Here is a 24,649-nt window from a genome sequence, read left to right as displayed (position 1 = left end):
TTTCTCTCTCACACACACATGCACGTACTCACAAATATATACATACCCACACACACACAAACTCCACCACAATCATTGCTGCTGCCTTGAAGAGAGACGTAGGAAGTAGGGTGTGTGGTGGTAAAAAGGTTGCCACTGGTGTGTACTTGTGAATGGAGGAAGGAAAAATAAAGCAAGAGAGGAAACAGCAGAGTTCACTGGTGGTGTGTTCACTACCTGGAGACCGGGGGGTGAGAGGATGGGTAAAGGGGAAGCAGGACGGGAGTGAGTGCTAATTCCTACTTTTCAGTTTAAATAAAGATTGGAGCTGGATAAAAGCCATTAAGGGAGAAATCAGACAGGGCATGCTATGTAGGACAAGAGCTGACTGCAGGGAGGTGAGTGGAGGAATCAATACTCAGTCGATGCGCTCAACACCAAGCCCTGAACACACACACACGGGGGGTGGGGGTGGGGGGTGGGGGGGGTGATTGGGGGGGGTGCTACTGCTGTGGCTGTGTGTGTGTGTGTGAGAGAGAGAGAGAGAGAGTATATTATATACACAATTATGAACCGTTTTTTGAGGGGGGGGGAATAATTTTCAATATAGTAGGGCTGACGTAGTAGTGATAAAGGTATTAAAGTGAAGCATTTCGGACAGAGATTGAGAGGTGGACAGATCTAGAGATGGATTTATTTTCCCAGGCAGGATTACGCTAACAAAGATAGATGTTTCAAAAGATCATCTCTAACCCCTCTCTCCACAAACTGGAGCCTGAATATCACTGCAATCGCTCTGCATTCTGCCTCCTCTCCTCTCCCCCTCTCTCTCTTCTTTCTCTGGGTCACTCTCACTCTCTCTCTCTCTCTCTCTCTCTCTCTCTCTCTCTCTCTCTCTGTAGAATTGATCGACTATGTCTCCTCAATCCATCTCTCCCTCTGTCGCTTAGCAACCAGTGCTATCGGGTGTGGAGGTTGGGAGTTTTAGTTAGGCAGGGGTGTGTGTGTGTGTGTGTGTGTGTGTGTGTGTGTGTGGGGGGGGGGGGGGGTAACAGCTTATTGTACACTAGTGAGCTTGTTGATATTGATGAATATTGGTAGAACCTTTCCAATTTCCTGATTTTAGGGAGTAACCTTGATTCTATAGTTGTGATGCTTTGAAGAGGCACTGATGTGTCTCTTATGATGTCATGTGACTTTATGCAACTCCAGTTACAGTAGAAAATGAATGAGCAATAACAAGATACAGTAGGACAGCACTGACTTACAGTACAGGAGTATTTAGTTTTATTAAGTTTAGACTGAGCCAATAACAACCATCCCGAAATGTGTTCAGTCTATTGAGTCAAACACCCATTTTAATTGAAATATGTTCAACTATGTTTGAAGAGAGAGATAACGGGTCCAGTTTATATCATAAGACATAAGGGAGAGGCTCGACCTATGGGACAGATTTAAGCTTTGGATAAAAGCGTCTGCTAAATGATAACAATGTAATGTAAAAGCAGAATGGAGACGTTGTGTTGAAACTAGGGAATAATAAAAGGAAGTGTGCATTCCACCCTATTATATTACTCATTTTAAACCTATTTTACTCTCTCTTGATCTACTATTAAATAGCCGTATCCCCTTTGAGCTTGTTATCTTGTATAAGTTGGTGTTAACTTTAAGCTCAGTAAATCCAATAGTATTTTATGGTGGTAATGAGAGAGCGTGAGAGAGCGTGAGAGAGAGTGGAGAAGCCTGCTGTGCTGTGGTTTGACTGGACTAGACTGAGCTGTCGGGGAAAGGCAATACGGAAGCCTCCATATGTTGTTCAGAAAGGTACAAATCGCACGTCTGCCATTAAGTGTATACCTACACTGTGATTACACTGAACCTGTCTCTATGTAAGTGGCTATAACCTAATCTCAGGATTCCAAAACCGTAAGTGGGTAAAGTAGAAAAGGTCAGCTGGTTGTGACATTGACATTGGCAACTCTGACTAAACATAACATGTAAACTGTTAAGTATATGTCTCAAAGATCATATTTAATTGGAGGAAATTACTAATAGAACTACTACAAAATAATGGCGGGGCTGTGTCCCATCAAGGAACATGTTTACCAACTGTAATCTCAGCATCCTGCACTCCGTTCTCCTCTATAGGCTCAATATTGTTCATGTTATATTATTAGGATACAAAATACTCAATATTTATGGTTTATGACGGTGAGTCTGCTGTAATCCTTGAAATGTTACTTTCAACCACGAATGGCAATATAATCGAATGACCTATAAAGGCCTATATTCACAGTAGAGTATCCACAGAAAGTATGTGACCTATATCAACACACTCCCTGAGACTCCAGAATTCCAGTGCGCCTACAACTGGAGGCTTTGAGTTTGAGGAACATCAACAAAAGGCTACTGTTTGCTCATCAGCAGACATGGCCAAAACAAAGAGTTTCAGGTTAGACCAGTGCTGATTCAATCAATGCACTCGATGTGATCGATCGTCTTAGCTAATAATTAAGCAATATTATCACACAAGAGGGAGTGTTGTTATACTGAATATCAGCACGGCTGTGTGTACGAGGCCGCAGGCAATATCACACACGACCTCGAGTGTTCTCCAAGTTCTACAAGGGCCATTTTTGTTTTTAATTGTTTTTTGTAATCATTTGACTCCACCAACACAAATAGTTCCGCAATTGATCTTGCTCTTGAACTTGAACTGTTGAACACAAACATTTTCCTGCACAACTTAGTGTGTAGGCCTATACAGGCTAGCTACTTTGTATCATGTACATTTGTAGGCCTACATTTCCATTTATTGTGCAACCAGTGAAATAAGAGTCTGTTGACAGTCGCTTTGGTAGCATGTGTGAGTCTGACAGTAAGTTGCTCCATCATGTAGCCTAGGCCTATAACGGTCAGAACACCTGTGCGGCGGAGTGATACATATAAGTCCCAGTTCTGTTATACTCTATGGCTGCGTTCGTAAATTCGCTCTGAGAGCGGCGGGGCGCACACTGGGTTCAACGTCCCAAGTAATTTGATTGGACAAGAGGCATTGAGTGCTGATCAGATTTCCAGAGCGAATTCACGAACGCAGCCTAAATCAGCACTCATGGAATGCCTCTTGTCCTATCAAATTACTTGGTCGGAACTAACTGTTGTATAATTGATGGTAATGACGTGTTCTATATCTACACAGGCCTATGGTTCCTCCATTGTACAAATGGAAGATATTTATCAATCAACCATAGCCTGATGCAGAACAGAGGCGAGTGTCAGGTATAGACCTAAGGTGGCTAATGATTGATTAAATGATCACTGATATGGAATTATCAGTAAATAGTAGGCTGCACACCATGAACATTGGAAAATAACGTACATCATGATAAACAAGCCAAAATATTGAAGAATATTACAAAATCAAATAAGCAAGTATATTGCGACACAGATATTTAAAATCATCAAATGTATTTCCTTTTGCTAATGCAATCGATAAAATGTTGATTTTATTTATTTTATCGACACCATTCTGAGCCGTGCATTCCCTTGTTTCGACCATGTGCTCAGCATCTGACAAATACATTGCAAAGAAAAGTTGTGTGTTACAGTAATAGAATGTGTGTGGCCTATTTGCTAATATCAGTAGGCGATTATCATGCTATACTTATTACAATAGTAGGCTATTGTTACTCGTATTATCAATAAATCTAATATATGCTTTTGATTATTGATATGATTAGTATTAATAATATAAGGTAGGTTTTATTTTTATTATTATTATTATCATCATCATTCGTTTGTTCGTTTTACCTTGCTATATATTTTATTAAAATTAAGATGACATGCACTCCCCCAAATAAATATTATTCTAGAAAAAAAAAGTATGTTATATCTCGTAGTGAAATGTATAACTCTGAAAGCAAAACATCTTGAAAATGAAAGCCCTTTCTGATCTCACTAATTAATACGTTGTCAATAAACACCCATGCCATATAAATAGATTGATTCAGCTATAAAGGACGATGAGTGTTTTTTTCTTTTCTTTTTTTCTTTTTACAACCGGAAACTTTTCACTGCACTTTACCTGCTATCACCATCTATGCGTTCAAGTCACGCAAACGTGATTTAAACATAAATTCGGTCAAATCAACAAAATAATCCTGCAACATTTTGGGCCAAATTCTCCTGGCCAATCGATCAGAATGCGGATGGATCAATACGGCACCAGGGCTTATTGATCACCGCACGTCCTCTATTGCACGGTGCTTTCAAATGCAAATGTCCCTAAATAATAATCTATGGCAACACACTAATTCCTTAACAAACTGCAGGCAAACGGTTTACAAACAGAGATCCAATGAGTGCAAGTGGTCCTCTCTCACACATCTCAAATTGCAGAGACTCAGAGCTAACATTTTTAGGATTAGGCGTCTTACATGGAAATGCATTTATAGCCTAAATGATTCAGATATTAAACAAGACTTGAAGGTTGACGATGTAGGAAAGAAACAGCAAAAACATTAATAATAATAGACCGTAATGCCTCTATAAAGGCGCGGACATGTTTGTGGTTTGGGGGTTAAACATACGCGTCACAACACAAGGAGGAGGCCAACACAGAATGTATTTATTTTATTTACATGTATTTTCTAACTGGGTTTAGTTTAATTAGTTTACTGCGCATTGTCATTCCTGAAATATAAACAGTGGTGTCTCTCTCTCTCACTCTCTCTCTCTCTCTGTCTCTCTCACACACACCCACACCCACCCACACACACACACACACACACACACACACACACACACACACACACACACACACACACACACACCCACACCCACACACACACACACACACACACACACACACACACACACACACACACACACACACACACAGGCTGCACACACACACACACACACACACACACACACACACACACACACACACACACACACACACACACACACACACACACACACACACACACACACACTTAATGGAGAGCTATAGCCAAACAAGAGTTTCTCCCAGCACCATGGCCAAAGTCCCGGCCTTGCAGAGTGCTCCATCCCGCTGACTAGCTCAGAGGCCTGATCAATGCGACATTACTAAACACTGGTACTTAACTTTTGCCAATAGCCAGATTCAAGTAAATATACTTTAGAATACATTAAGCGTGATGCATCAGCTACCGAGTCATTCAAGAAGCCATGAAAAGATTAGTCTGTCTCTATCGAGTGATTTCTTTAAAAGACTCGAAAAAATATAGCTTGTGTGAGGAACTTACAAGAATTCACTTTCATTGGTTCATACGAACGTAGTGGCAATAAACAACATATTTTTAATAAACAACATATTTTTGTCAACGACTAACGAATATAGAGCAAGACGATAATGCACTAATCTATTCAATGGTTAAACTGTAAAATCATTTTCCAGCTATTTTTAAAATATGTTTTTTAACACCATACTCCAATAGTGTGCCTGTTACTGAACAACATTGCAAACCTTTGTCTACAAAAAAACTGTTATTACAACTTAGTAAACACTTGTCTTCACATTAGTTTGTCAGCATTATTATATGATGAATGAATACAACAATCAATAGAAATCACTATAGTCCTCAATAAGAAGAATAAACTATAACAGTAGCCTGATACAAAACATAACATTATAACCACCACATGAATCATAATAATAATTAAAAAGCTTTAATTGAACAAATAAGAATTGTTGGTTTAAAAACGACTTGTGTACTGCCTATATTGCATGAAAAGAATGAAATTATGTAGAAAGGGTACGATTAAAAGAATGAAAGAGAGGAGGATATGTCGTCGTCCTTCACGAACATAAGCATTAAATTCCCGTGTCCAACTTTATATTGTGAATTTAAAAAAACGTAGGCTATATATGATAGCCTGCTTTGGAGACAAGTTTATACAAATAGCTACATGTTGGAAATACTGCTGAGGACATTTGTCATTAAACACGTTTGTTGAAACAATTGCTATTTTTAGATTCTTCAGAAACGTATTGAACGAGACAGAGTCTATCATTGATTTGTTGATCAGACAGGAAAGCCGTTGGTTACAATGTGACCCTGCTAAAAACCTCACAACAGGATGAAATCATCTTATTTTAACAATAGATTTACATGAACACATTTAACATATCGTGAGCTTAGAATGATAAGGTTCTATCTCCGTTTAGGGCAGTTCAGAGATATTGAGCGTCAAAGTTTTTACATTCCATTATGTTCTGTGAGATGGAACCTTTGTATTTTATTAATTACTAACTCAAAAATGTCAACATTTTAAAAATAAAATAAAACACCACACAGGCATTAATAAACACCTAATGGATCAGATTATGTAAAAAAAACTCAATTTCGACCAAAAATGGAGATAGAACCTTATAATTCTAACGTCACCACATGTTGAAGAATGCCTTAAATGCTTCATACCAATCTGCATCAGTCTGTCACGTAGGTGGTGGTAGCAGTGTTAAAGTCGATGCCAGTGTGGTGCTGAAAGCCACCGACCCACCAGCCGTTATTAATGGGAAATAAATCACTAGGCCTCGGCGGCATCGCCCCGGCCACATGCACCGCAGATATCGACGAAGTTAATATTTTATATTGTATTCGCCATAGGATATGCTTATTTGAACATTTGAAAACAGTACATTAAAATACAAATTAAAACCGAGCTCTAGGCCAATACATAGATTTTTTGGGGGGAAATAGCCTACTAGGTCTCATTTGAATCAAAATTCTTGTTATGAACGATTTAGGGCCTACTCAAGATGCACTTACTGTACATAAAATTAAGAAAAGGAGAATTGATTAGAAAACCCTCCTGCATGAGGTTAGTTAATGTTGAGTAGGCTACTAGTTGATGCACTGATTCATTCTCATTGTAAACTTTAAGGGCAGGGGAACTCAATGACAGTATAACCATGCCCAAGGCCATGGCGCAGGGCACCATCTCTGCCATCAATTGCAAGAAATAAAAACAGGAAAAGGATACATTTCTTGTTCTTAAAGTAAGGACGTGTGTGTGTGTGTGTGTGTGTGTGTGTGTGTGTGTGTGTGTGTGTGTGTGTGTGTGTGTGTGTGTGCTAACGTCCAACGTAGTAAAGGAGAAAAAAACATTTTTCGCACCGTTTACAATAAGTTCTGACATTATGAAAAACTTTTAATCTCGGTTTTTCTTTGGGGTTGTGAATTAGCATCGTGGAGGGATGAAAGTTAACATCCATCACGGCGGGGCGACCAATAAGATTCCCTGGCCCATGCATGCTCGCTGAGATGACGGATTCGCTGTTGGGTCCAGTAATTCATTTTCGATAGCAGTGGTTTCAGTGATCAATAGAGGGACATTAACCCGAGCGGACACTGTTGTTTCCCAGATGGCACCAACCGTCCTCAATTGGCAACCAGCAAGGCACCCTTTGACTGTTAGGGAAATGAGAAGGGAAGGGAAGGTTTAGCCTGGGCCATGCTCAACGACATCATAATTTATCATTGAATTAAGTGAAGGCATAGGCCTCACATCCGGCTTGTTAGTGACCAGACCAAATGTGGTCATTGCTGAAAAGTATGGATACTGTATCCTCCTCACACACTAAACAAGGACACACAATATCAGTTTGTAACAAATAACTGAATGTAGGTATAGGTCCTAATAGGCCTCGGTGAAAAGTTTTAAGGCTAACTTAATCTTTTTAGATTACCAGACCTATACCATTGAATCTTTAATAACTCCTCCAGTGTTGCAGAGTTTTATCATTATCATTTAAGTGTAAAGAGATATCAATGCCATATGTTGGCGCCTTTTGTGTGCTCTCTCTCTCTACGTTTTAATTGCATAGGCTCAGATCTATATGGCTTCATGCAGGCTACTCTTAACTTATTGTTGGTGCAGATGGCCTAGCTATATAGGCCTACATATCTCATGTTGTCGTATCGTAATGTCGCCACTGCAGACCTATTGATGGCTTCAGTTATCAGTGTGCTATAGGACCTATAGATGGCTAGCAAGCAGACTTTCAGAGCCAGAGTGAAAGCTATAGCCTATAGACCAAGACTGTTATCAAACATTTTGAAAATGCTTCGATTACTAGCAAACTGAATTCCAATTAAGTGGGGGCAGGCATATATCTCTACCCTATGACTTTGCTACAAACGCTTTATTATAATTTCTCATGATCCAAGAAAGCACCTATGGCGCCTGTATATTTTACTGCTGCATTATCGATGAATCCCCTGATCTATACCTCCATTGACACTGATGAATTAGGATTGCCGGCCGGGATTGACGTCAGCAGCGGGGTTTAGTGCATGGTTCATATTCATAACAAGTCAGAAAGTGAGAACATTGTACAGGGACAGTAAGACAGAGAATACCGTTTCCTTTTACAACTGGTGGCTCCAACAATTCACTTATAAACATTATTTTGATAAGAATGAATTTTACATTGACGATAACTGCAGTCTATCAGGACCTATGACATAGGCTGATCAATTCAGGCCTATAGGCTATACTCAAATATCAAATCAGGCCTATATTTGCATGATATAGGTCAATAGAGACAGAATTGCATAACACAAATATTGAAGACTAGCCCTTGCCTGTAAGGTAATGAATTATTATATGGATGGATGAAAATGAAATTATGAATTAAATGCATTCTCTTGGACCCCATGGAATAGATACATTTTCCATCGAAAAACGTAGGCCTATACAGAAATGTACATACAGTACCGTGCGTGTATGTGTGTGTGTGTGTGTGTGTGTGTGTGTGTGTGTGTGTGTGTGTGTGTGTTGCGTGAGAGAGAGAGAGAGAGAGAGAGAGAGAGAGAGAGAGAGAGAGGGAGAGAGAGACAGAGAGAGAGAGAGAGAGAGAGAGAGAGAGAGAGAGAGAGAGACAGAGAGAGAGAGAGAGAGAGAGAGAGAGAGAGAGACAGAGAGAGAGAGAGAGAGAGAGAGAGAGAGAGAGAGAGAGAGAGAGACATTCTGTGCTTCCTTTCCAGAGTGAAATCTTCGAAGGTGTGGGCCATATCTTCGAAATGTGGGCAATATATGAAGTCCATTGTATAGGCTAATAGATTGTTTCGAAGAACGGTGCTTTCTTTTATTACGGTAACAACACGATGTTAAAGATGTCCGTTAATATTTAACCTTTGAGAAATCACATGTGCATGCTGGCGCCAAGTCAAAGCTTTATCAGGTAAAACCAAAGGAACAACTCTGTTATCCAAGACTCCCCCCCCATGCAATATCTCAAGGTAAATGTTGCACAGCGAGGGAGAGATATGTGTCTGTGTCTTTATCTTTTAAAATGTCTAATGTAATCTTTTTTAGGTTTACAACATGAACAAACCTCAGAGACTGACAGAGAGGACTCGTGACGTCAGACAGCCCCAGACGGGGGGCACAGTGCGCGCACACGTGCACAGTCACATCTTAACATAAGCGCGGGCACGTAGACACACACGCTTGAAGCACCGCGCTTTGCTTTCCATAGTAGAGAGAGGTGCTCTTACAGCAAATGAAATACAAGCGGACACAGATGCACCTATACGCTTAAGCAGCGGGTTTGTGGCATGCACAGCTCTGTGCATGGGGGGCGAGCAACTGATCTTCTTAAAATCATGCTGGATTGACTGCAAGAGAGGCACATCTACAATCAATGGGCTTGGCTTTGAAATCGTTCAGAATTTATTGGGAAAGGAGCGAGGAGTGTGAGACAGAGGGGAGAGGGAGAGAGAGGGGAGATAGAGCGCGCAAGTGAGCGAGAGAGAGAGAGAGAGGGGAGAGAGAGGAGGTGGGAAATAAAGATTCTTTTTCAACGATGGAACTTACAATGGAAAACATTGGAAATCTCCACCACGGCGTATCTCACCATCATCAAACGGGTGACTTAATGAACTCTCATCAACATCACGGACGGCAATCGTCGCATGCGTCGGCGCATCGGAACCTGGTGTCGTCGCACGGACGCTCGGCCATGGTGTCCAGTATGGCCTCGATCTTGGAGGGAGTGGGTCCGGGGGACTATCGCACGGGGGACCCCCACGCTCTGTCCGGTCCCTTGCACCCGGCCATGACCATGTCCTGCGACTCCGGGATGAGCCTGAGTAGTACCTACACCACCCTGACGCCGCTCCAGCACCTGCCCCCCATCTCCACCGTCTCGGAGAAATTCCACCACCATCCCCATGCACCGCACGCCCACCATCCCCACCCGGCCCATCAGCGACTCACCGCCGGCAACGTCAGCGGCAGCTTCACCCTCATGCGGGACGACCGGAGCCTGGCCTCCATGGGCAACCTCTACGGCCACTACCCCAAAGACATGACCGGCATGGTGGGCCAGCCGCTGTCCCCTCTGTCCAACGGCCTGGGCTCGTTGCACAACTCCCAGCAGACTCTCGGCGGCTACGGTGGTCCCGGCGCTCACCTCTCGAACGACAAGATGCTCTCCTCGGCGGGGGGCTACGAGTCCCACGCGGCGATGCTGTCCCGGAGTGAGGAGCACCTGGCCCGCCAACTGGGGGGCCACGGGGCCGGGATTATGTCCACCCTGAACGGCTTGCACCACCACAGCCATCCGCACTCTCAGGCGAACGGGGGGTCTCTCATGCTCTCTGACCGGGACAGGCAGACGGCGGGGGGCGGCGGGCAGGGAGGTGGTGGGTCGGGGGGCCAGGTGGAAGAGATCAACACCAAGGAGGTGGCACAGCGGATAACGGCGGAGCTCAAGCGCTACAGCATTCCCCAGGCCATCTTTGCGCAGAGGATCTTGTGCCGGTCCCAGGGAACCCTCTCGGACCTGCTGCGGAACCCTAAACCGTGGAGTAAACTCAAGTCCGGCCGGGAAACCTTCCGGAGGATGTGGAAGTGGCTGCAGGAGCCGGAGTTCCAGAGGATGTCGGCGCTAAGACTAGCAGGTGAGTGAGGAGACGTCTCCCAATCCGACTTGTGCAGGGGGATCAATTATACCAGTCAATGTGGCGAGACAATAGCTACTCTGAGAGACATTAGGGGCCGCTAAGTTATGGCAGTTATCCATTTGGTAAAGTCCATCGTGCATGGTCAATTGTCTGTGGAATGTTTAAGAAAATCCATAGGCCCTATTTGGATTGATGCAAATACCTTTCTGTAGCCTAATAGCGACGTATGAACGTGTTAAACGTTTATATATTTACCGTTATCTTCACCTACTGAGGCAAATAGAACTTCCTGAACTTTGCAGACATAAACATGTTTGTATTGTTTTATTGTCCCCAATATCCTGATAACAATTTGCCAATATAGCCTAATCTATTTCACGGGCGTGTAAGACACACAGACACACACACACACACACACACACACACACACACACACACACACACACACGATATTTTCTTGGACACCGAAAATCTAATGGATTGTGTCTCACTGTGTCATTTTGGCCACAATAACGAGGTTAAACTTACGCCACTATTGACCAAGAGACCGGTGTTGGGTTTTCATTGATGGCCCTTTGTCAAGTTTCACGTTACTCCTTGGTGTGGAGTCGACTCAAGCATCATGTTAAATATCGTATTTATGGATCAAATGGATGATGTGATATTCTCCATTCCCCTGTCAGCCATGGGCCAGGCGCAAACAAGACGCGTCTGAGGCGCGAGGAGGGCCTATAGCAGGGGGTCAGGGGAGCGTGACCTCCCGCGGGTCGATAGCCCAGGTCCCGGCGTCCCTCTTCAAAGTAGCGCACTGATAAATGATCGATCTGGTTCTGAGAGACAGCTCAACAAACAGATGCTTCTGTTCTGAGCATGGAGCATTACGCATATAGTACACAACTATTTTTTGTCTTCAAAAATAACTATGCTATTTCACTTTCTCTATAGTGGTTTATTTGTAAAATAGCCGAATATAGAAGCACTTGGACGTAGGCCCCAACCCTATACACATTGCCTATAGTGCATTCAACCTAATTGTAGCCTATATGCAGGCCTTTTTAGCCCAAATGATTATTATAGGCTTAACGTCAGAAAGTTTAATATTCGCGGGCACACACACACACACACACACGCACGCGCGCGCGCACGCACGCACACACACACACACACACACACACACACACACGCACGCACGCACGCACACACACACACACACACACACACACACACACACACACACACACACACACACACACACACACACACATTCAAGCGAAATGATTGCTCTCTGTGCAATATGTTCGTACGTTCTATGTGCATATATTAAATTGAATTATTACCGTTTGAATTGCACCATCTAATTAGCAAACTTATATTTAACTTATATTTAACTTTAATGTATATTTAACACTCAACTTCGAAACGACGTATAGGCTATAAGACATGTATGATAAGATCATTTGAAAAGCTCATATATGAATCTGTACATTTCATCCATCCGTTATTTTAAAATTGCATTCATCTTTTTTCACTCATTCATTCACTGTTTCAGAGGACAAGGTTTGGAACATTATCCTTTTGTGATGCCCTCTCTGAAGCTAATCAGAAACGTGTCTTCTTTATCCAAACCCTACCGCTTAGTCTAAGACCTATTAACAAGACTTGAACAAGAGAGGGAAGCAATAACAATAAAGTATAGAGTTGGAAGTGAGAGGGCCACTTTCATTGATGTCTGTGCATGCGCTTCAAAACGTCAATCAGTTCTGTGTCGTATTTCAGTGGACGGTTCAATTAACCAGATATAGTGGCATATTTTAGTTCCAGTCAATGCCCTATTGAAAAGCACTTAATGGCATGTAAATTGTTCCTTTGCACATTTAGCGGGGTTCTGGTAAATAAAGATTTAAACACTCCACAATTGTCTATTTAAGTGCCATTGCTGTTAAACCTAATTGGGCAGTGGGGTTTTATATCTTCCACACCCCACACCATGATAAAAAAAAACAAAAAAAACCTACAGAATGCACTTGAATGTGGCACAGATTTCTAATTAGTCCTTAAGTCTGTCTGTGTGTGTGTGTGTGTGTGTGTGTGTGTGTGTGTGTGTGTGTGTGTGTGTGTGTGTGTGTGCGTGTGTGTGTGTGTGTGTGTGTGTATGTATGTATGTTTGTGTAAGACATGTTTATACATTTTAATCCAATTGAAGGATCTATATTATGTTTATGCATCAAAGCTCATTGCAATTGTAATGATTGATAATTCATCCCTTATCAATTAATCATTGTCATTAGTAGCCTATAGTGATATTATCGTGATTGTTATGGTTATCATGTTGTGATTAGGATTATGGTTATAAGGCCTAATGTTTATCTTAGGCCTATACTGTTTGAGTGAGTGTGCCATTCCACTTTGTTGTATACCACCACTCTTGTCTATTGTGCTGTGAGCTACCTTGTGCTGTCAGTTGCTCTCTGGCAAAATGGGCAAAAATGACTAATGACTGTTGTATGTAAATGGTGGGAGCTACGTTTTACTTATTGCATTTAAATTCGCCATTATCCACCCTGCGCATGTGGGCTGGGAGTGGGAGTTGGGGGGGTTGTGATTCTGAAAGGGGGGCTGGCAATACTCAGTCGGCCACATCAATCAATACATTCAAATTACTATTCCAAATTCATCACAGTCACACAAATCAATGCCTCTGCCCTGCTTAGCTAATGTAAAAATGCCAGTGTCTGCACACTCACATGACAGTCCCCCACTCAAAATTAAAAACAGAGCAAGATAGTCAAATAAGGAGAAATTCTGCATAACAATGATATGGCTAGATGAATAGGCGTATAGATGCATGCCCTAAACGTGTGTGAAATGAAAGTCTTAAATATCGTATGTGCCATATGAATGGGGTTGCAAACTTCCCAGGATAAATCATTTGCAGACACACTCGCATATGCACGCATATGCACGTAAACAAGATGTGTGCCGAAAAAGTGAGGTCTGAGAGGCATCTCAAGATTGCATTGAGGATGAAAAACAATTCGTCTTTTGCATCTGTGTTGAATTCCACACTCCATCTCAATGTATTTGGTCGGGTCAATAAAGCAGTGATCGATAAGGATAGCCAGTGCATCTATCAATTATTCCGTCTCAGCACTCTCCCCCATTGGACTCTCCCGGAGTAGTGGGGAGGGCGGGGGGGAGGGAGGCAGGAGCCGGGAACAGGGATGGAGAGACTGGAAAAAGCCCCCCATTGCACACCTATCCCCCCTCTGCTCCCCTGTCTCCCTCCCTCCCTCCCTCCCTCCCTCTCTCTCTCTCTCTCTCTCTCTCTCTCTCTCTCTCTCTCTCTCTCTCTCTCCCTCTCTCTGTTGTAATCATGTTACATCTGTAGACTGGATGGCAAACTCACTATCAATATGGCCTTTGGGGTTTCGGTTATACAATAATCCTGGATTGGCGTAAACATGCACCCACCAACGCATTGTTCCAGACACACTCGGGAGCGAACAGAAAGACAATAGCACGAGACAACAGAATGATTCGACCCCTGCCAACCCTTCCATGCATGCGTAAAATACAATACACTGATGCATTAAGCGCATGCAGGTGCAGCAATCGCTTATTGAACATGCATGTGATAAATAATAACGTTTTTTGATCGTTTGCTTTGCATGAATTATTGAGATAGGATTGTTCTCTCTAGGCCTGAGGTTTAAAGGATATAGCCTTAACCTGCCATGGAAAGGAATGGTAAATTAACATATTTCATAATACATGCATGATCATCAAGCAAGATCGATCTCGCTCCAGTCAGCATAGGCCATAGATAGGCCCACTTCTGTTTAGGAAGCATAAACTGTTCATTAGCATTTGAATGGACACAGCACGTGCGGGGATCTATAGAGAAAACAATGCAAGTGAAAGGGAGACCCTTTTATTCATCGTCCAGACTGTGCGGCACGAGCCTTTTGTACGCTATAATTCTAGGAGTAACGGTTGCCATGCAGCTTAGAATTAAGGTTCTATCTCCGTTTAGGGCAGTTCAGAGATATTGAGCGTCAAAGTTTTTACATTCCGTTATGTTTCGTGAGACGGAACCTTTGTATTTGATGAATTACTAACTCAAAAATGTCAAAAAAATTTTTTTAAATAACACCACACAGGCATTAATAAACACCTAATGGGTCAGATTATGTAAAAAACTCAATTGGAAAAACTCAAAATGGAGATGGAACCTTATAATTCTAACGTCACGATGTTGCGGTATAGTGCTGCTGCCACCGTTCCTCCACTTGGCTTGCCATGTCCAACCCTTCACACCAGCTGTCCAACCCTGGACATATCCCGCTACAAATTGGGTTTTCTTATAATAAACTCTGCCTCTGCCTCCCACGAGCACTATCATTTCGCTCCTGTTTTCAATTCTAGCTACTCTATGATGCTGATCTGATTCTCTGATGGTCTGTTTGGGTGGCCTACATGGCTTGCGATTTATACAATTTATACAATGCATGGTTGCATTCTATAAATTGCAACCATGCAATACAATGCATGGTTGTATTTTGTATGTGCGAGTGGCATGCAGGCGAGTAAAAGTCACAGATATTGCATTGCATAGGTGTCTAGGCAAGCGAGTAGAAGTCACAGATATTGCATTGCTTATAGGTGTCATGCAAGCGAGTAAAAGTCACAGATATTGTGTTGCTATGTGTCCAGGCAGGCCTATACCTCTATCAGAACTCTACCTAGTTCTCCCAATCCAACACTTCAACGATCAATATCACACAATGTCAATCATGTCATTCTCACAATCCTGCAGGATATATCTGTAAAGACAAACAGTTGACAATCATCAGAGAAAAGGTCTGAGTCTGACTCAATCTAATCAAAGCATTCAAATCATTATTTCACTGCAAGAGGGAATGTTTTAAGGTCAATTTCGCAAAAAAAAAAAAAAAAATGCTTTGTGTTTGAAACAAAAAGAAGAAATTCTTTTAAAATGTCTGTTAGAGGGTTGTTGATTATTCATCCCCGAAAAGCGCTTAACAGGTTTGATTGAATACACTACCGCCTTTAGATGTGATTGATGTGGGATCATGGAAAACAGGCTTTTTCGCGGAGAGATGCGGCTTGACGCAGACCTGCGAAATGATCGATGCGATCCTTTAATAATTGATAAGGTTATGCGGGAGACAAGGGGGGAGAACGGTGCATGTTGCGGTCTCTTCGTTAAGCACAGCAATGTGTGGCTGTAAACACTGAGAAACACATATACACTGCTCGTGAAATCATGTGGTTGGCGTATAGTCGTGACGTTAGAATTATAAGGTTCTATCTCAATTTTTGTCAAAATTGAGTTTTTTTACATAATCTGATCCATTAGGTGTTTATTGATGCCTGTGTGGTGTTATTTTTTTTAAATGTTGACATTTTTGAGTTAGTAATTCATAAAATACAAAGGTTCCATCTCACAGAACATAATGGAATGTAAAAACTTTGACGCTCAATATCTCTGAACTGCCCTAAACGGAGATAGAACCTTTTCATTCTAAGCTCACGAAATGCAGCCGAGTAAGAGAGCCATATTCACATTTTTTCCAAATCTAATCCACGTTTGTGATTAGGTCAATACAGACAGATGATGAATTATACGATTTGGATTTTCGCAATTTGCGCTTTTGAGGGTTGAGGGGAGGGAGAATTGACTAGGTACAGTGATGGAGCACGTGTGCAGGCACAGACACGTCTCCCCAATTTCTTTTTTTTCTTCTAGTGTGCGTGCGAGTGTGTGTGTGTGTGTGTGTGTGTGTGTGTGTGTGTGTGTGTGTGTGTAGTGTATGTGATCGGGATATAGAGTGCGTCTCTCTGCGCCATACATTGTTAAGGCCGATCTGGCGAGCTCTGAATCTGTATCGATTTCCATTCCCCCGGTCTCTCCTTTCCATCGCTGGAGCAGCCCCCCATGCAAGGCATATAGCCCCCCCTAGCCCCCTTCCCCCATCCGCTCACCGTGCAACACCATTTTGCCCCATTAACAGCTCAGCCCTCATAACGTGGAACAAGAATGACTAATAAACGTACATGGCATGTTGGAGATAGACCTATACGCATGGAAATCCAAACTGGTAGTCTGTTATCGTGACGTTAGAATTATAAGGTTCTATCTCAATTTTTGTCAAAATTGAGTTTTTTACATAATCTGATCCATTAGGTGTTTATTAATGCCTGTGTGCTGTTATTTTTAAAAATGTTGACATTTTTGAGTTAGTAATTAATAAAATACTAAGGTTCCATCTCACAGAACATAATGGAATGTAAAAACTTTGACGCTCAATATCTCTGAACTGCCCTAAACGGAGATAGAACCTTATCATTCTAAGCTCACGATATACTAACACTTATATATAAAATAAATACAATGGCTAAATAAACCTCTGTCCTTATAATAAGGCATGAGTGGTCGCTCCATGACACACACACGCATGCGCGCGTATAGCTGAGGTCTTAACGCGTTTACCTCCATACAGAATACCGTCTATTCTATTTTAGATGATCAATTCCTACGCCCCCCTTTCCGTCGCCCCCTCGCCTAACGGATCGATAGGAGAGACTGACCTTTAAATCAGATTGCTAGGAGACTCAACTGTGCGCACGGGGCTAGGGTTAAATAGCATTGCGTCACCGATTTCACACCAAAAACAGAATCTAGGCTATCTGTGTGTGTTGATTTATTATAGGACTAGGTTGCACAATCAGATTGAAAAACCATGCAAGGATTCTTCAACAGCCATAGTCCTCGGCAATGCATGGCCAAAATGAGGATATAAACGAGGAATATATAGACCCTCGTCACTGTGACATTAGAATTATAAGGTTCTATCTCAATTTTTGTCAACATTGAGTTTTTTTTTACATAATCTGATCCATTAGGTGTTTATTAATGCCTGTGTGGTGTTATTTTTTTAAATGTTGTCATTTTTTAGTTAGTAATTCATAAAATACTAAGGTTCCATCTCACAAAACATAATGGAATGTAAAAACTTTGACGCTCAATATCTCTGAACTACCCTAAACGGAGATAGAACCTTATCATTCTAAACGGAGATAGAACCTTATCATTCTAAGCTCACGCCCTGACAACAAACTATCTTTCCTTGCCAAACATCCCATTTCACAAAATGCATTGACTGGAAGAGAACTTCTTGGGTTAAACACAAACGTGATGGACTCGAGGCCTGGCTACAGCCCTTGCATGCCTATGGGCCCGTACACCTCTCAGGCCCCTGGCGCTGAAAAGCAGACCGTCTCTTCTCAGTCGCACTAGCGGCTTATCTGACGCCCTGACTGACAGGCCATCGCTTATTAGAGGCCCGATAATGGCTTGTTTAATGCACGATCTAAGCAAGGCGAATGTTAACTTGAGCTTTAAGAACAATGGAAAGACATTGCATGGAGTTAAGGAGAGAAAAGGCATGCGTACATCTTTGTCTAGAGTTAATATTCGTCTTGTTGGTATGGTAATAGTGACGTAGGCCTAAATGAATGCCAGCATGTTTATGAACTTACTCACTTATAGGCTACTGAAGTCAGTGTGTAGCCTATTAGTTGTTAAATATGTCCATGTGGTGGCCAACCCATCCGATTGTCATCTGGCCCATAATTCTGAGACCATAGATAGGCCTATCATCTCTTTTATGAGAATAAAACTGAGATTCAAAAATGGGAAACACAGAAAAGGATTTTGCTTAAGCATTTAACTTTAAAAAATAGCCTATATATGAACTCCTCTCCGAATAGAGGAACTGATCTGATATCTGTCCTGGGGATAGCAAACAAAACAACAGAGGCGACCGAGGGCCTTTGGATGTTTGTGCCAAACATTCCCACATGTTGCACATAATGCCTACACTGATTATAGACCAGGCACCGAGTTTGACATAGGCTACAATAGCCTTATCGTGAATGTTTCCAAAACTTATGTTGAACCGAAATTCTCTCTGTTTTCGTTTCCTCACATACATTTTAATGTATTTAAACGTTACCTCACGATTGACCAATAGGCTTATCATACATGCAATAGGCCTACAAAATGACTAAATACACTGGGAGACAATTTCATAATGTATTCACAACTGGTGAGCTTAGAATTATAAGGTTCTATCTCCGTTTAGAATTATAAGGTTCTATCTCCGTTTAGAATGATAAGGTTCTATCTCCGTTTAGAATGATAAGGTTCTATCTCCGTTTAGGGCAGTTCAGAAATATTGAGCGTCAAAGTTTTTACATTCCATTATGTTTTGTGAGATGGAACCTTTGTATTTTATGAATTACTAACTAAAAAATGTCAACATTTAAAAAAATAACATCACACAGGCATTAATAAACACCTAATGGATCAGATTATGTAAAAAAAACTCAATTTTGACAAAAATGGAGATAGAACCTTATAATTCTAATGTCACGAACTAATAAGCCATGCAATGACACAAGGCCTATGTCCATCTATCCTAAACCGGAGAGGGCCCACCCATGCACGCCTTCGAGCGGGGTCGATCCCAGCCAAACCGCAGTCACACACCCCCCGTGCCCGCAGATGCAACCCGAAACTCCGGTTGGGCAAGCCAATACAAATCAACAAAGGAACAAAACGACCGTGAAATCAATTGATGAATTAATCAATGTTATATTACATGCTAAATAAACAAACGGAGTATAGAGTCTAACATAAGAATTTGAATTGATGTTTAAATTCAGCCATGGCTATCGTTTTCATCCTACTTGCTGAGCCGGCATCTTTACTTCAGAGCACCCATTTATGCAATGTAGTTTGTTTGTTTAAGAGCAATGCCTGTAAATGCTATACAACATCATTTCTTCCCATAATCGTAATGCTTTGATATTAACAGAATTACGTCTATCCGTGTGTGTGTGTGTGTGTGTGTGTGTGTGTGTGTGTGTGTGTGTGTGTGTGTGTGTGTGTGTGTGTGTGTGTGTGTGTGGGTGTGTGTGTGTGTGTGTGTGTGTGTGTGTGTGTGAGAGTAAGTTATTTCCATGCACGGCCTTAACTGCTCTCCGTTCAGGGTTGATTTTCAAAATGCATAAGAATTCTGCACTCCCATCCCATCATATACACATATTGCTATAGTTGTTGTGGCTACATGCCCATATAGATTGTCTATCTGGCCATTTTTGACACTATCACGCCACACAGTTTTCAGTGTCCACACCACACACACCACACACACACACACACACACACACACACACACACACACACACACACCACACACACACACACACACACACCACACACACACACACACACACACACACACACACACCACACACACCACACACCACACACCACACACACCACACACACCACACACACACACACACACACACACACACACACACACACACACACACACACACACACACACACACACACACACACACACACACATACCGCGTGTTCTTATGTCGTCTTTTCCAATGGTAAAACAAAAATAATTGTTAATTGTTAAATCCTGTACTTTTTGATCAGAATTATTATGGTTATTATGACCCATATGCTTCCATCAAACTACATTTTTGGTTGCCTGCAGTCGAACCTGTACTTTCTTTTCAGCTGACACCTGCAGAATTAGATCCACCCAGATCGACCTTTGAGACGGTTAGCAGACTCAGACTGCCTAACTGATAACATGTCCGACCCCCGTCCCATAAATCACGGTGGAAGACTCGGACAAAATCTCGAAAACAGACGAAAAGTATAGGCCTAAATAAACTTCACGTTTTGACTTAGCCTGAAAAATAGATACATGTTATGTATGCAACCTGGTCTCACACGGCAGACGTCAGAATTCGACGTTTATGGACAAACGTCGAATTCTGACGTGAGATTGGGGTAGCTCGTTCTCTGTTATGTGCGCCTGTCGGGGCTTCTCTCGGGATTATTCCATTTTGAATTGCACTTGCATTAATTAGTTAGGCCACATTTAGGGTTAGGGTTAAGGTTAAGGTTAAGGTTAGGGTTAAGGTTAAGGTTAGGGTTAGGGTTAGGGTTAGGGTTAAGGTTAGGGTTAGGGTTAAGGTTAGGGTTAGGGTTAGGGTTAGGGTTAAGGTTAGGGTTAGGGTTAAGGTTAGGGTTAGGGTTAGGGTTAGGGTTAGGGTAACCCTAGGGTTAGGGTTAGGGTTAGGGTTAATGTTAGGGTTAGGGTTAGCGTTAAGGTTAGGGTTAGGGTTAGGGTTAGGGTTAGGGTAACCTTAGGGTTTCCAATTCAAAATGGAATAATCCCGAGAGAAGCCCCGACAGGCGCACATAACAGGCGCACCCCTGCGCTATCAGAACGAGCTACCCCAATGTCACGTCGGAATTCGACGTTTGGATGCAAATCTCACGTCAGAATTCGACGTTTGTCCATAAACGTCGAATTCTGACGTCTGCCGTGTGAGACCAGTTTCAGCCTACAGGCCGAAGTGCAGATGTTGGCGCGTGCCCTGCTCACCCATCCTGTAATCCTTTGGTCTCTCGTGGCAGCCTGCAGTTATTCATCTATTGAACAGTTAAAACACCGTACACCATATTCCTTATTCACGTTGAAATGTTGACTAAATGTATTGGCTGTAGGCTATAGTCTGATCTCAAAAGGCAAACATAATAATGGCACTGATCGTACATGGAAGTTCAGGTGTTAGTTGCAAAGCTCTTATTTAAATGATTAATGTATATTTTAAGAGGTATGCCTTTAGGCTTAATCTACGCCAGTGCACTAAAGCAAGGTCTGTTTCAATGTGATGTCGAGGCCTAAAATGCACATTTGCTGATACTCTCTTTGATAATACCAAGCTGTAAATACTTGTTGCTACTAAGAGACCATCAAATCATATCTGAATCTCACAGGGGAGACTTCAACCAAACGAATGAGGGCAATAGCGTATATTAAAACCCCATATTAATAATACTAATAACAATAACAATAATACTACTACTAATAATAATAATAAAAACAACAATCTTGTAATAAACCAGCCCTAAAAATGATTTAATTGAACTCAGAGGTAGATAATAAAAGTCACTAAAACATGTAAGTACGATTGAGATACGTTAACGTTTAGCATGCAGTCTCTGCTAAAGATGGTGTGTGCATGTCCTCCGAATTGACCCAATAACTTGTTTCAGGGGGCAGTTATCATTAATAGTAAATAGTTATTAACAGAGGTTGAGTCCATGGTTGACATAGTGACTGTTTCTCGCCCGCAGTAGCCCGGCCTCTGCGGGAGAGAGTCGCACCGCACCCAATTTCAGATCAGCCCCATTCAGCCCATCGATCCCAGGCAGACCGGTTGGCTGCACGGTGCGGTTAGTTATCGATCCCCTCCCCACACCCCCTCCTCTGCTCTCCTCTGCTCTCCCACTTCAGATCCGACAGAGCACACACCTCTGCTGAGACAGCTTTCACACGCTCATATATATATATATATATATATATATATATATATATATATATATATGTACACACACACACACACACACACACACACACACACACACATGTACACACACACACACACACACACACATGTACACACACACACACACACACACACACACGCACACACACACACACACACACACACGCGCACACACACACACACATACACACACACACACACACACACACACACACACACACACACACACACACACACACACACACACACACACACACACACAATAAAACTCTCTGAACAATAGCACCATGCCTTTCTCTGAAAACAATAACATATACTCTCTCTCAAACCATACAGTAGGTTATATACATCTATTTACAGAAATTTACAAAAACAACAGATAAAAAAAAAAGCAAACATACAAAATCTCAGCCGTCCTCATAATCCATATATGTATATATATGTATTTTTTTATATATATATATATATATATATATATATATATATATTTATTTATTCATATTTATTTATTTACTTGTTTATTTATGTGTTTAAAAATGATTGGTCTGACAACATCGTTGGCTGTGTGACTGGTTAGCTTTTTATAAAATAAATAAATAAATATAGGTAATAATTCAGGTAGACCCGTACAACAATAATTAAATACGAATAAATTCGTAACATGACCAACACGTTTCAAGTTCCTGTAATAACATCCGGTAAATTCGACAAATACGCCCATATGAGAAATACACCTGTTGTCATACGGCAGATAGTTAACATGAATAATAATAATAACTGATAACTATCTCGCACAGAATGGTCAATTAGGGCAACAATTCAATTGTCAATACTACGAAGGATAATCATAGTACATCATTTTAACAATAGCCTAAAAAACAATGCGCACATTGCAATTTCACAAACAATTCGAGTTAACGTATCTCACATGTTTTAGTGACTTATAAAGTCATGAGGTGTTCCGTCACTAACTACAGCCTATAATCATTGCAATCATGGGGACTGTTGAATCTCTCCGTCTGATTTAGATTTACTGAGCAATAATCTTCATATTTCATTGTGTAACTTCCATTGACTTTAGTGTGTAATTAAGATACGCAATATCAATCAACTAAGCATGCCGAACCGCTTAATTAGTATTTTTTTGAGTGCAATAAAACTTAACTGGTAGTGAATGTTTTCACGGATAATTTTGCAGTAATTCCTATTATATAGGCCTACACTGTTTTGAAAATAATTCTGCATTATTTTTCTATCACCTACATAGCGTATACTGATATTGAGCTCCTACTTGAGTTTCATAAAAAATAATAGTTGCACAGGAGATAACTGCAACTGCATGCTTGAGCTAAATAAGTCCTCTCTGATCATAAATAAAAAATGTTAAATTCAATAAAAACAGTAATTGAAAATGTGCTCGTGGGTTTTGCTGGACTGTGGCTGGAATAATCACAGCTAGTGATCTCTGCAGGGTGACTTTCAAAGTGGGCCAGAGTGAGTGTTATTGGAGTTGTGGGGGAATGCCTTGCAGCTGAGAGTCTTGTTGAAGGCAAACAAACAAATTGTATCAAGTTATCAGTATATTAGCACCAATTCGCCCTCATTACATTAACGGGTATCGAGCTGGGAGTAGGTTGAGATTGGGGGAAACCTTGGCACTGCCCTACGGCCTGAATGGAATAAATACTGTACAAACTGGCTTTTAAAGTGCAGCCCTTGTCAATATACACACTATCAATCTTTGTGGAACACAAAATAAGCGAACAACAAAGTCCCATAAAACAGGCTACAGTACACACCATCTTAACTTCCTATACCAAAGTCTTACGATTCAGAAGGGGGTGTATCCTGTTTCCTGCAGGAGCAAATAATTGAGTTTAGATACCACATTGATGCATGCCAACTGGCAAAGTATAAAAGGCATGGCATGGATGTCGGGTGCGCCCGGGGTCCTTCTCTGCCAGGGCGATAGAGGTGAGACTTCAAGGTGTCTTTAGTGTGTATGAACATGCTGAACCACCAGCCAGTAAACATGTTTATTGGTAGATTAATTAAATCAGTTTCACACCCAATCGACTTTAACAGCAAAAAGTATCTTTATAAAGATTGAGTAGTGGTGTTACAGAACGCCGGTGTGCTCGAATTTGATTCCTTTTCTAACACTCTACAGACACACTCACACACACACACACACACACACACACACACACACACACACACACACTCACACACAC

At 41.6% G+C, this 24,649-nt stretch overlaps 1 protein-coding gene across 1 annotated transcript in view; it reads left to right on the top strand.

Annotated features, from left to right (window-relative positions):
* Positions 1-9,838: 9,838 nt before the first annotated feature.
* The window catches only part of onecut3a (one cut homeobox 3a), a gene marked incomplete at both ends in the record, with an annotated part of 19,725 nt that continues 4,914 nt past the window's right edge, over positions 9,839-24,649 (top strand). The window contains 3 exon segments of the mRNA XM_080536412.1: positions 9,839-10,941; positions 22,207-22,223; positions 22,226-22,297. Coding sequence (XP_080392538.1) covers positions 9,839-10,941; positions 22,207-22,223; positions 22,226-22,297 — 1,192 coding nt within the window.

The sequence above is a fragment of the Nansenia antarctica genome (assembly GCF_963989245.1).
Source record: "Nansenia antarctica genome assembly, chromosome: 7".
Lineage (NCBI taxonomy): Eukaryota > Metazoa > Chordata > Actinopteri > Argentiniformes > Microstomatidae > Nansenia > Nansenia antarctica.
This window is presented reverse-complemented; position numbering and strand designations above follow the sequence as displayed.